The 15,181-nt window shown below is 37.5% G+C and overlaps 1 protein-coding gene across 11 annotated transcripts in view; it reads left to right on the forward strand.

Moving 5' to 3' along the window:
- NOVA1 (NOVA alternative splicing regulator 1) overlaps nt 1-15,181 on the forward strand; it is a 250,784-nt gene that overhangs the window by 207,105 nt on the left and 28,498 nt on the right. For all 11 annotated transcript variants that reach the window (XM_045015315.1, XM_045015311.1, XM_045015316.1 and 8 more), the window contains one exon: nt 7,635-7,706. In XM_045015315.1, the coding sequence (XP_044871250.1) occupies nt 7,635-7,706 (72 nt within the window). The remainder of the gene's footprint in view (nt 1-7,634; nt 7,707-15,181) is intronic.

Consider the following 15,181-nt stretch of genomic DNA (forward strand, 5'->3'; position numbering starts at 1 on the left):
AGTTATTTCCAGGTAGAAAGTGTTGCTGTAGCTTATCCAGGAGGCAATACAATTACTGATGGCAGTTGTAGATTCTGAATAAAGGAGGGAAGAATGAAGTCTTTTGGCCAGCCAAAGATGAAAAAAAGGTATTTCAGGTTTCTCTTGTTATCTGGAAATCCAGGCCAAGTTGTTAAAAATATAGGACCCTAAAATTAATTCAGTACTTACAATGGCAACTACTGAATATTCAACCCATTTGAAAAAGGGATCTTGTTTAGCGGCCTAATTTTGGGTGCTAAACTTTAGGCTCCTGTTTTTGAAAACCTTTGCCCCAGAGTCTTTACCAGCATGTTTAAAACTGAATGCATGAACTCAGTCTCTTAAATACATATTTATGTCCCTAAATAAAATTTAAGTCAATGGGAGGTACTAGGGCTCATCATCTTTTGAAAAGAAGGCTACTTTTGTTTTGGTTCCTAAATACGGATTTAGGAGCCTGACTTTATGCACTCAGGTTTGAAAATGTCAACCTAAGTCCAGGAAGAACCATTTTGATAATATCTGGGCAGAGTCCTTCAAATCATAGAGTAATTGTAGACATTGCATATTCCTTAAAAAGATTCTCCCCGTCAATCAGCATCACTTCCTTTATTATCCATATAGATCTTCAGCCAACTGGCTGTCACCCAGGTCCCCATATCTGCAGACAATGAGAATGTAAGGAAATAGCTCCATCTTGGTCAAACGAGAAGTATAAATATAGAGCTAAATGTTTTCAGAGAACCATAGGGTTAGAGGGGACCTCAAGCAGAGGCACTGACTTCCCCAGTTCCCAAGGGGTACTCGACTCCCGCTCTGCCCCAGGCCCTGCCCCCACTCCACCCCTTCCCCTAGGCCCTCACCTGCCCAGCCTCTTCCCACCCATGCCCTGTTCTGGCTCTTCCCCCCACCTCTTCCTGCCCCCAGTTCTCCCCCTCCACCCCAGCACCTCCTGCAAACTGCTGAACAGCTGATCATGGCAGGTGGGAGCACTGGGAGGAAGAGGGAGGAGCTGCCCCGCAGGGCTGCTGGTGGGTGCTGAGCACCCACAGAGTTGGCACCTATGACCACAAGGGTCATGTAGTCATGCCAAGTTACAGGATTTGTTCTATCTAAACCACTCAAGACAATCTGTATGCAGCATTGATGATTGCAGACAACCCCACCTCAAGACCTATCTATAGCTTCTCATAATCTCTGAACAAGAAGGGTGACAAGATTGGCCTTGTGTGACTTCACAGCTGAGATGCCTTAAGGAGGAAGAGGAGTCAACGATCTACCATCCTCTTGGATCTGTCTGTATGAATAGAATGACTTTAAAGCTGTGCTTCCAACTCTTGCCAGATCTAGCAGTATTTGAAAGCACATCTGATCTTTGTTCATTGCTCTGAGAAGATCATTGACGGTTGAGGCTAACAGCATTTCTATGCCATATCTAGGTTTGAAACCTGACTTGCTGACAGTCTCAAAATTAGAAGATGCCAGATGCAACCAGTGTTGGTCCCCACTACACACGCATGATTTTTCTTTTAAAAGACTTACTTTTGTTGTTATTACAGGATTAGGCACCTGGTGAAAGCTGGCGAGCACATTAGTGTCAAGAAATGGATACTTAAGCAGACACAACATAAAATCTCATCCCATGTTTTTATGTGCCTCTTATTTGAGTGTCCTCCTGCTCACTTAGGCCTAAGTTGGTATAACTTGTCACTCACGGGTGTGAAAAAACCACCATTCTGAATGACATAAATTACACTGACATGAGCACTCGTGTGCACATGCTGTGGTGACGGAAGAGCTTCTTCTTCTGATATAGCTTCTGCTGCTCCTGGAGGTGGTTTTATTATGCCAACGGGAGAGCTCTCTCCCATCGTCATAAAGCATCTTCACCAGACACTGCAGCAGCGCAGCTGTATTGGTACAACTGCGCCACTGCAGCGTGGTACATATAGACATGGCCTTACTCAGTTTTATTGGTATATAAAGGGGGGACATGGGTGAAGAAGGGGGGGCTAGATCTTACAATTTTCCTCCATTATTATAATAGGTTGCGGGGCAGGCGCAGGAGGTGAATGCTAACTCCTGCCTTTTTCCTTTAGTCTCTTTTCCTTCTTCCCCCAAGCCCTGTACTGCAAAGTTATGCTCCCAGCCCCTTGTCATTCCCAAAGGGCTCATGAGATGCTCTTTTTCAGGTAACATACCAGAGCAGGACTTTCTCTTGTTTTGTGAACAGGCCCTCATGGAGGACCATAAACCCTTCCAAGAGCTACTAATCCTCATTTTTGCCATTAAAGTGAAAGTCAAGGATAAGACAGCATTTTAAAACCTTTCATAAATGTCTGTCTGCATATATTAACTTTGGTCCTCTTTCTCCCTTACCTTGCACCCAACATAGTTATTTACATTAGTGCAGATTGAGTGCAAAGTGGTGAAACACTACCACAAGTGCCTTACACCCACTTTGCTTAGGTGCAAAGGTACAATGCAGTGGGAAGTCAGATCTTCAAACTGTAATATCAACAAAATAACTTCTCTATGCTCTGGACTGTGATTAATTAGCTAATATTAATTATTGCTTAATCAAAACAAGCTTTAAAAAAATCTATACTTACGTATTTACATAACAGACCCTATTTTTTAAAGATACTTCATGATTATTATGTTGCCTCACTAGAGTCACATGTTAAGAGTTTGTAATAGATTAAAAAAATAATAAACGGCAAAGTGAGCAGTTGCAGGGGAGACCCCTTCTGGCACTGTAGAAAGCGTACTAAGCCAGTCCTTCAGGTCCTCCAGCACAGTGATGTGGTGGAATCTTGCACCGCAGCTTTGTCCCTGGCCTGGCTTTAGTTGCTCAAGCTATTCTGCCCTTAATTTCATCAGCAATGGAATTCAAAATGATAGTAAAGAAGTGTAAAAACAGACCTGTTGACTTAAGCAATTTAAAATTAAACCACAGAAAGTATGTTCACATTATTTTAATGATGCTTAAAAGTGTGGACTTTAAAAAAAGGCTGAAACTCATTCTGACTTGAAGCTTGTGTTATGCAGGATCACTATTGTTTGGCAAGCACTGCCATAGCCAACTACAAAGTGGTAAACTGCATGGAGTTTCAACTTTAAATTTGAATGTCCTATTTCTTTGTGGTGTTGTCATGGCTTTACCATTGTTTAACTGTGGTATTTTATTTTATTTTCTGCCTTTTTTCCCCCCTTCATCCTTCATTACAAAAACAAAAAAACCCCAACCATCTAGTATGGCACTAAGAGTTAAAGTACTGAACAGTTAACTCACTCAGTAGAATACTCATGATCTGGAAGGTAAATATTTAATCTTATTTTTTAAATAATATTTAGGATGAGAGTGTGCCAGTTAGGCACAGCTCAGCATTAAGTGAACTGTGGAGACTGCCCACCTCATGAAAAAGTCTCAGCAGGCCTCCCTGAACACCCACTGCTTCTGTAGCCAGCCATCTCCTTGCTCAAGGGTGTGAAGTATTAGGTGTGTTACCACTCTGTCTTCCTCCTACCTACTTTAGGATGTTATGCACCTAGAGGGACAGGGCGAGAGAGAGAGAAATCTCAAAACAAAGTGCAATTCTGTGTGAGCCACCTAAGGATGAAAACGCATTTTGTATTCTCCCTAAATGCTGCACACTCTTGTGCGTGTCAAGCAGAATCTGGCTGTTGGTCAGTAAACCTTTTTTACTTTTTACTTTTGGAATCACTCTGTTCTAGGAGCACAAAAATATCTATTACCTGTAAACATAAACTATAAGAAAGGCTATAAAATTTGAGAACAAAGACAAAAACTCACTCTGGCTTGGACATTGTTGGTGAAGTTTTAGCTTGCTTCAAAATTTTATAAGCTCTTAAAAATGGTGTAGAGTAGAAATTCTGACTGGCCTTTTACTATAGCCTTGCTAGAGGGCAGCCTTTAATTACTGGAGAGCTTCAGTAATAGTATGAATGTTTCAGTCTTGAAAATTGAGACTCCTTAATGTAAAATCATCTTATAATTTCTAATCACTTTATAATTCTCATTCCCAGAAGCCTAATAACGTCTAAATTCAAGTGCTTGCCTAATGCAAAACCCTCACTCAGTTTTTAAAATTATTCTACACTATATAGTAATTCAAAATTGAATTATTTCCAAATTTCATTAATAAGCAATTCTGTCTAAATGTCTATTTCACAGATTTCTTGTAAAGCACTTCAAGACATATCGATGAAACATAGTTTCCAATAATATGAAAGGAAATGATTTGTAATGTAACCCAAAAAACAAAACCCATCAACTTGCCTCTTTCTTTCTGAAAATTCTTATTCACAGTTGTGTTTATTATGAAATAAATAGATGGTTCACATAAATACATATAACGTATATGTTATTTAAAGAGAATCATATTGATTTATTTTGGTGGTGATGAAAGAGGTTTTGTTTGTATGTCTAAAAAAAATGCTATCTGATTATATATTATGCACATCTGTGAAATCTTTATTAAACTATGTTATCCAGTTTGTAAGTGACCTTTTCTCCATGATGCACTTGAGGGATATGTGACCTGAAAAAACAATTGGAGTTAAAGAGGGTTGAGCATGGGGAAGATGGCTACTAAACATGCACAATGTACAAATTTAGAATCTAGTCCCTCTCTCATGGATCTTAATGGTACAGAATCAGGCTCATTTTTTAATTGAAACATATTTGACAAAGATGGAGGCTGCACGAGTTAAGAAATCCTGTTTCTATGAGGACATGCATTAGTTTCTTGCATTATTTACTGTACTATTCAATGAAAAAGAAAATAGTGGTTATGACAGCAACCACAGAAACAGCCCCTGCCTCAGACACAAAACACTTTGATTTGAAAAGCAATTTGCTATACATAATTTTGAATATTTTGTCACCGGTGTGTGTGTGTTTATGGAAAAATGTTTATGCCCATTTTGATGCTTGTTTATTAACAATTGTTTTGTATTCAACTGTTCTTACCCCTTTTCATTGTATTGTAAAGAAGTTTTTGAGAAAATAAAATAGTGGACTGAGTGCTTCTATTATGGGGAATGTTCTGGTAGGTTCAGTAGACAGAATACATAAAATGTTAGCATTCCTTTTTTTCCACTGCCATATTTTTCTGCTTTCAGGAAGGTGAATGTTGTTATTAAATAAGAATTGTGTATATTCCAGCTGTTTTGTGTAACCTGTACTACTGGTAAACAGGGTATTTCCCAGTATTAAATTGTTACTATTTCCACAATAGTTGTACTTGCTGAATTCTCTCCATGTATGTTAGACAGCTGTTTTAAAACCTCTTTTTTTCTTCTGATTAATTAGTGTTAGAATATAAAAAAAAAAAACCACACACACAAATTAATGTCGGTGACACAAACCATCAGATGCCAGAAATATCACAATTGATGCCGGTAGTCAAAAAGTCTAATCCTCATCTCGAATTCTGAAGTGTCTGTAAAATGTTTTTTGTTCTTTAAATACATTTTAGGCCGAGAACTTTAATATTCAGTTTAGTACAGGACACTTTTGGCATGATGAGTTACAGCCTGTTTACTCCCCACCCCCATCCTGTTTCATAGCAGTAATGTAGATTTTTAAGTAGACCAATGAAAATCAGCACATTATGATCCACAACTTTGATGAAATTTTGCCCTGAGTTACACTTGTGCAATCTCATTAAACCAGAAGGGTTACATTGGTGTAATTGACCACAGTTAGCTCTGGTAAAATCCACAATTCCTTTTAAAAATAATTCTATCCCAAAAAAAGATATAGGACAAACAAAGCCATACACTGTAGAGAAAGATGTGGGAAAATACTTAATAATTGATCTGTTTTTCTTTACAATATTTCCTGGTTTCTCCAGGTTTACATAATTTAGCAGAGCCCTATTATTTTTGAGGGAGCACGTGGCAGAATGTGCTGTGTTAGAAGCCTTTTGATAAAGCCCTAGCTGATGCTTAGGATAAATTCTTTTTGTTTATGGTGAGTTGAAGGTATGAAATAGAAGCCTGTTTATTTATTAAAATTTCTATTTCTTTTCTGATGGCTTTACTTACAAATATATTCTGAAAATGTAAAATAAAGAGCTCTACACTGCTCTGCATATAGGCCCAAATATTTAACGCTGTATGCACAAAATGCCTGATGCATATCTATCTGCAAGCAGTATTCTACCATTGCATATAACTTTCTGCATACATACAATCTCAACTTGCTCACATGCATTATGAGGTTTTGTTAGTGCTAAAGTATGTACACACTTTTAAAAATGTGGGTTATACTTCTTAGGACTGTAAATGAATGCAAATACCAAAAATTATGAAAGTTTACAAGTTTTGCTTTATTTCTAAGTAGTTCTGGTTATTAATTGTATGAGAATATTAGGCACTAGGGTTGTCAATTTTGGTTGGACATGTTCCTGGAGATTTCATCACATGACATAATCTTTAATTAAAAGTTAATCTTTAATTCCTGGAGACTCCCGGACAATCCTGGAGGGTTGGCAACCCTATTCTACAGTACTTAAGTCCTTATTTCTCACAGTAATATTGGTGTACTTTCAGATTTTCTAAGATATTTGAACATTGTAAAGATGTTCCAGAAAGTCTGATTTGAATGAGTATTGTATATTATATCTTGAAAACTGAAATCTGACATTCTCACTACATTTATATAAATAAGTTACTCTAGTAGGAACTAATATGTTTGAGAGTTATGTATCTAAACATGTACATTTTAAATAGAGCAGTGTTTTTTGAGAACAGATGTGTTCAAGTATTAATGTTAAGTATATGTATATTTAGGAAAAAACATATCAATAAATATGACTTCTAATTCTTTTTTGTGTTAATTTTGAACACAGGCTGGTGCTGCATTATTAACCTTTGCCCTTATTAAATTAATGATCTTTGAACACTAATGATAAATATATCATAGTAAATTGTTGCGATGCCATTAGTTGCATGTTCATCCATCATAAGATTGATGTTTACATTTTTCACACATGGCTCTTGATTGAAAAAATCAGTGAATATTTTAGCAGTTTCTTCTATTGTTAAAAAACCTTCACTAGCTGCGATTTTAATTGTTTTAAGATATGGATCAAATATTTTATGAAATTCAGTTTGTTAGATATAGTCAGCATACAGAGTGGGTGAATAATTTAATGCCAAAGTAAACGTCACCACTTCTTCCCAGCACTAGCCTTGTTTGCTGTTAGAAAGTTTTAGTGTACTCATTGAACTTGCTGGAATTTTTATTTACTTTAGTCTTTTTATGTACCCCAAGAAGAGGAGCGAGAAAAGAAAATATTCCTGTGGTTAGCATATCTTTTAGTATTTATGTGAGTTCACCATCTTGATTTCAAGTCATGAATTTGTTTTTACACACATATGCATGCATATTTACATGCATTACTTATTTATTCAATTGACCTTAAATTCCATTAAGTTCCAATGAGTAGGAGAAAGATTTTAGTCTTATGCTTTATTTTAATTTTATTTTTCTGGTTACATTACTTTTATTTGTTTATTTTTTAACTGTTCAGTCTAAGGCTTGTAAAGGTTGATTTGCTCCTGAACTGCTTTGTTCCCAGACATTGCCATCTTCCCCAACTACCACCAAGTCCTCTCCATCTGATCCCATGACCACCTCCAGAGCCAATCAGGTACAGTATCATCCTATCATCTACACCATACTTTTCACGGGTGACAGCTTGCAAACTGGAGAAAAAGATATGGTGGGTTAAGGATTTATTCGTTCATTCACATATATACACCCATAATCATAGATATCTAACACTGTTGCATAAAGAGCACTTTTCAGAACTTGGAAAATTAAATGGAAAAATCATTCTTCTCTAAATATGCTTTTAATTTTTAAATCTCCGATAGTAAAATAGACTCTAAAACAGTAATTTTATTATTTTTTTAATCTTACTATTTTAACGTGTATTTGCAGGGTGTGTATTTGTGTATCATGAGTGCAGTAATTGTCTGTGTGTGTGTATGTTTATGTGTATGTATATACGCACACACATATGTAGTCTCTGGATCCCTTGTAAAATAGAATGGAATTATCCCTAAAACCATATTGAAATAAATGAATGTGATATTAGGAATGGTATATATTTAATTTTGGTTTTTAATTGTGACTTGTATGTAATGTAGACTTATTAGTATTTAAACAGATTATGTAGTAAAATAAATTAATTTGGAAGTAAAATTTAATGATGAAAAATAAAGTAAAATTAAGTCTATTTTAAAACATTTTTAATTACACATTCATTTGAGGTTTGATTACTTCTAATTTGGCTATTATTATTTTAAAATGCAGATACTGTAATATTATTTTGTTATCAGACTGTTTTATTTTTCTTTGAACTGGGTAATATGTGCAGTTCTTTATCACATAATCATTATATTGTTTATATTGTTGCTTTACTCCTTTATGTAAAGTTCCAAGTTACTTACTGACCTTCATACTATCCAGATTCAGGCATAGCTGTTATTCAGTGGCTGATTTTAAGATATACAGTACTTGTGAACTGTTGAGGAAAAAAAATGCCCTGTATGTATTTTAATATTTACATTCAATGTGTTAATTTTAACACATACTTTGTTTATTTATGTCAGCTTCTCTTGAGATCTCGTGCAAATTTTATTCAAATCTCAAGAAGGTTTTTTTGACAGCAAGCTGTTTTTTTTCCCACGGATGCCTCTGAATGATTGGTGCTAGAATAACTTGTGATAACTACATTAGAACTTATGTGCTGTGTAAATAACCAGGTTCAGCATATAGCAGTGCATTAAAATTATATATATAATATTTTGATCATTATAAGAGAATCTGTTGAAAGTGACATCTGGCACAAAAACATGATGAAATTTATTTTCAGGGAGAAATTTTATAGATAGAAGGAAGGAAGCTTTGGTCAGAGAACTATATGTGGTACTATCCCACGGGTTGATTTGAATCTCTTGTATATAGCCTCCTGCCACTCCAGCAGTGATTATTTGACTTCCTCATCAGTTAAAAAACAAAGAGCTAGTAAGACTTCTTTATGAACACCGTGTTCAGCATTTCTTCTTTCTGTATCTGAATGTTAGACTTACATATACTTTAATTAAAAAGTATTTAAAATATTGAGCAAACAACTAATTATTATGCTATTTTAATTGTCTCATTGCCTTTTTCTTTCTTTCTATCTATCTATCTATCTATCTATCTATCTATCTATCTATCTATCTATCTATCTATCTATCTATCTATCTATCTATCTATCTAAGAGGCTACCTAATGATTGTTGTAAGGCCAAGCATTCATTGTTTGCAGGAAATAAAGAGTGTTTATTTAACGGGAAACATGATTTTGTGCATGTTGATTGAATAGCATCAGAGATGTACCTGCTTTGGATCTGTTTCTTGAAGTTTGAACTATCCAAGATTTAGCTTAGAGTATCAGTATACGAAAAATAAATTTGTGTTTACCTATTAAAAATGTTTTGCTGATCTTCTAGAAAAGTTGATCTATGTGGAAGATTTTTCTAATAAAATCAAGTGCTGTATTGAATATTCAAACTGGAGGACAAATATCTATGTTTCTGTGTCCTGTCCACACTTCACATTACATTGTTAAATATATTTTATTCATAACCTGTTTTGCTATTTAGATCTTATACAAATAATCAGAATCTCTTTTGGATAGTATTTAAAAAGGTGTAAATGGAGAAAGATATGAGAACCAAAATTGATGCTTGGAGCTGTATTTATCATTAATTTTGAACATTCTTATTAGTTTATAATTATTTTATCCCCCACAGTATTTCTTAGTGCTGTCTATCCATTTCAGCAGGAAGCGTGTGGCACATGATAAGGCAATTAAGTCAAGGCTTTGCTGTTCATTCTGGTGATAAGTGACGTAGCTGGCAATTGTTTCTAGGCTGTAGCAGTGATTAACATTCAGCACCAGTATATCGACAAGTATCTGCACTGCGGCTGTCACATGAAAATAGGTTCCAGCATGGTAATCTCAAACCTGTCAGTAGTTGTGTAAGTAACCACCACAGGAGGACTAGAGAACAAAACAAATGTTTGTCTTGATAGACTCCTGTAGTTGTGATGATTCTTAACTTCAAGTAACTGTACAGATATGTATATTCTCACAAAACATTATGTAAAGATAACATTAAGCAGCTGTTTTAACTGGACAAAAGTCAGGAAATTCAGAGTCAGGGTTGAAACTGCATATACAATATATGCTGTTGTGCCTGTATTGCAGCTCTTATGAGATTTAAGATCACCCATTTTTCTTAGAGTTTTTGAAATAACACAATATCAAACATTATACTCAAGATCAACAGGGTGACTTAAGCAGGACCTGAACACGGATTCATTCTGGGGAAAGATGGGCATGGATTCTGCCTACATCAGGGGAAGGCTACTTTAAACTGGGGCAGAGGGCTTCTTAGGAGTCTTACTGGGGGAGACTACCCAGGGATATGCAGTGGATGAGCTCATCTCTTACATGCTGTTTCCCTGCTCACTGTGGGAGCTGCCAGCAAACTCTTGTTTCCTGGCAGAGCTTGCGTTATGGGCAGCTTATACTTGTGCACCCTGTCCTCGTACACACTTTCAGCCAGGAGAAGCCAAGAACCTGACTTTTGCCAGCAGACACTAGGGTGACCAGATGGCAAGAATAAAATATCGGGACACATGGAGAGGGAGGTCAGCCACAGGCTCACAGCCCCCGCCGGAGCCATGGGGGAGGGAGGCGCATAATCCGAGGAAGCTGCATGTCGGGGGCGCACAGCCCCGGCTAAGGCCCCTGCTGTGGGTTGGGGGCTCACGGCCCCAACAGCAGCCCCTGGCCGCAGTTCACGGGTTGGGGGCGCACGGCCCTGGCTCTGGCCCCTGCCACATGCCATGGGTTGGGGCCACACACGGCCCCAGCTCCTGCCACAAGGGTTTTGGGGTTTTTTTGGAACTGGGGCAAGGGGTTGGGGCATGGGAGGGAGTTCATGGTGCTAACTCTGGGAGGATGTTTGGTTGCAGGAGGGGGTGTGGGCTCAGGCGGCTCCCCAGAAGTGGTGACATCTCCCTCTGGTCCTAAGGAGAGGCGTGGCCAGGCGGCTGTGCGCGCTGTTTCTCCTGCAGGCACTGCCCCTGCAACTTCCATTGGCTGCAGTTCCTGGCCAATAGGAGGTGCGAAGCAGGTGGTCATGGCGGGAGCAGCACGCAGAGCCCATCTGGCCGTCCCTGCATCTAGGACCAAGAGGGAGATGTCACCACTTCTGGGGAGATGCGCGGAACCAGGTAGGGAACCTACCAGCCTTGCACCAACCAGAAGCCTGGCAACCTTATAGTATCAGGACAAATGGCATCCCGATTGTACATAGGTCGGGAGACGAGACAGAGTCAAGTATCGGGACAGTCCCAATTTTATTGGGACGTCTGGTCACCCTAGAAAATGCCAATAGAACCCTTGCAACAAAACTGGTCTATTTTATTTTTTTTATTTCTTTGAATATTTTGTTTTTTGTCAATTTAAATCATTACCACTTTTTTACATGATAATCTTTCTAAGAGTTGTAATTCTTTTATGTAAACCTACTATTTATGAATTATCTCTATTTTTCTATTTAGCTTACAGTAATGGCTATGTGTCAATCAGCAGTAAGCAGAGATTCTCTAAAATGGTTTTTGCACAATGGAACATGGCAAATCCTTCAGACCTGTTACCATGTAGTATTAATTGAATTGCCAGGGATAAAGAAGAAACCTAAAAAATGTTAGAGATGTTTGTTACAAGAAGCTATACATCTGCAATTGCTATTGTTAAAATGCATTGCTTATATTATCTTATCAGAGTGCCCATGGGCATTTATCCACATTAAAAACTAATGAACTGCAAAATTTCAGTTGCAAAAATAAAAAGCCAAGGATGTTAAAATTTGTAGTACTCAAAAAGCATTTGAAACTTGCCTCTTCTGAATGTCTATCATGTTAAAAGGCATCACCCAATTTTTCTGTTTTTATTTATATTACTTTTATGCTGAGAATTTAAATTTTGCCCCAATGTGAACTTTGTCAGCCATGTTTATAGTGGAAATGTTGACAGATACTGAAGGAGAGCAGTAAAATCACTGTGCTATAATAAATGTTCCTGAAATTGGAGGAATATAGCTTTACTTGTATTTATCAAAAAAAAAGAAATCAATTTTACTTCTCTGCAGTATTCTTCAGGTGGGAGATTATTTTCAGGGTGATGAATAATGCCATAAACATCATATTAAAATGGTTGATTTGAGGGCTTTTCCACTCCCAAGACCTGTAAAAAGATAGAATTTTAATAGTTGGGTTAACAATTATTAAATAGCAGTAAAGTAACAGAAGGATTTCTTAAACATGTTATCTATTTTGCTTTGTTTATGGGATTATTTCTAATTTATTTGACATGTTTTACAGATACACATTTATTTTAGTTTAAAAAACATAAATTCTGTATGTGTAGTCTGCTCTGTAGGGGGGCAGTGTATAGGTGTAGCACCCAAGGAACAACAGCACAGGGAAGTAATTGTGCATCAGAACTGTACGTTCCTTCCCTAGTTCCTCCTTGCTCCACATGCACAGCAATCTGCTGCTGTCACATACCAGTGACCAGAGTAGTACCATTAACTCACACTGACCAGAGGAGCTGGTCCATTCTCCACCTCTCTCATCCCTCATGCTCTGGGGAAGTAATGGGCTTGCAACACATGCTTACCCCTAGAGATTCAGACTCAAGGTTCAGGAATACCACACATGGGTTAAGCAGGGATGGTCTTACCCGTCCTCATGGGCTAACACGGGTGCATAGGCTGGGTCATGATTTGGCCCTTACTATTAAAAGCTACTTCCTGCTCTTTGTACCCAGTTATATTTTAAAATAGTGCACTGATTTTATCACTGGTGATTTATAGTTATATCATCAGATCATCTATTTTACTTCTGTTTTGTTAAAAATAGAGTAGATTCCTCTGGGTTATGTACAATTATATGAAGTCAGTGGGGTAGTAGGTGGATGCAAGGATCTGCTCATTCATTTCTCAGGGCCTAAGACTCTTCGGGGCCATTGACTTAGTCTTTGTGTGTGTGTGTACGGTGCCTAGCATAATGGAGCCCTGATTCTGCTTGGGGCATCTGGTCTCTGCAATGAATATATTAAATAATAATAAATCTCAATCCTGATCTCTCAGCCCCAGCCTAATCTACCAAGAGACGTGACCGAAAATGCCTTACATATAAGTTTATTGGGAGTTTGTGAAGTTGAACAAAAGACTGAAGTGATTAATCATATGGTATTGGATGAGAGAAATTGAATTCTGACCTTCAGGAAGTGGGTAACTGGTTGGGTACAGAGTTGTGGGCAAAGAGAGATCACCATCCTTCAGTAATGCTGCAAGAGAGACTGGTAAGAACTAGTGTGGCATAGGGGATGGCAGAAGACCTCAACGATAGGAATCAGTTATATTATAGCACCCAAAAAATCAAACTGGCACATGTGAGTTGAAATGAGCTTGTATCCAGAAGTAGCTTTGCTCATATCATGTGTTACCACAAACTACATTTTTTATAGCTGAGAAATGAAAATAAAAGTATATTTGTAAAAATGAAAACAGAATGTTAATAACACTGAGAGCCTAATAGTTGCCCTTACATTATAAATACATCATTTGCAATCTGGAAATCCCATCACTTCTGAGGCTAATTTCGTGCTTCTGATTCTGAGACAATGGGGCTGATTTTCTTCTGTGACAGAGCAGGAGGGCACAGAGGTGCCAGTTCCAGCTCCCTGATTCTCTGAGCCAGCCCAGTGCTGATGATGCATAACACTGTGTAGGCAGCTCTGAGATCTGTTACTGCTGTAGGATAATTTAATGGACCTTATCTCAGTGGAGGATTGCCATAGTGGAGAAATTCTTTGTCATGCCCTGTACCCATCCCTATATGCCATTATGTGATCCTTATGCCATCGGAATTGTGCAAGAAGAGAACCTGCCCCAAGGTACCATTATAAATCAATCCCACTGTCTGTGATTAGCAGGAGATATGAAATAGGATTGTTTCTGCCCATATCATTGTAACCACACTGAGCACATTGTAATACATGGAAAGGAACTCAGTTTTCATAATTTCCGAAGGCATGTTGTTAATTTGTTTATATTATATATATTTATTATATACATATATTATATATATATTTGTTTATATATATTTATTTATATATATAAACAGGCACTGTAAAGATAATTAACTGATCAGCTTGTAGATTAGAATATGTTATATTTGATATATGACCCTGTGTAATCAATATGATGTCTGCAACACCGTTGCACCCTGTGGGTTACTTGCCACTATCATTTGAGTGATAAGTAGAACAGACAGAGACAGTCTCATTAGTGAGACAGAGTTTTGTGGTAGTTACACCACAGGACTGGCAGTTAGGAACTCCTGCTACATGGATTCTAATTCTGACTCCACTACTAACTACTTGTTTGGCATTGTGCAAGGCACTTAGCCTCTGTTTCCAAGTTTCCTAATTTGTAAACTGGATGTAAAAGTACCAGTTTACATAACCCATAGGAGATTAGGAGGTCAGGATTAATTATCTGATAGTTAATTTCTGTAAACTGTAAGTGATGGGCATAATTATTGTTACAAAAGTTTCAGTATCAAAGATATGTCCCAGCCTGTCTTCCATGTAACCCAGTGTCGTTGGACCTAACTGTAGAGTGATTTGCGGTAATCCTGCTTTTATTAACTGACTGAAACATATTAAATTGTACAAAGGTAATCCCCAAAGTACTCCCTTAACTCTTACCTGTGAATGAGGCTGTCTCAAACACCCTGAATATATATCTTCTCTAGGAGAGGGGGAGCAAAATGGGGAGAAATCTTTGATTTAGTCTTCTGTTATCTTTACAGTAATGCTACTGAGTTCTGTTTCCAACTCTGACACAGACTTTCTGTGACTATGGGTAAATCATTTGACCTCCCTGTTCCTCAGCTCCCCATCTTTAAAAGATAAGTGAATTGTTAACTATCTGTCTCTAAAATATTTTGATCCTCTGATAGAAGGTCATTAGAAGTGCAAAGCTATTAT

Source organism: Mauremys mutica, chromosome 4 (assembly GCF_020497125.1).
Source record: "Mauremys mutica isolate MM-2020 ecotype Southern chromosome 4, ASM2049712v1, whole genome shotgun sequence".
Lineage (NCBI taxonomy): Eukaryota > Metazoa > Chordata > Testudines > Geoemydidae > Mauremys > Mauremys mutica.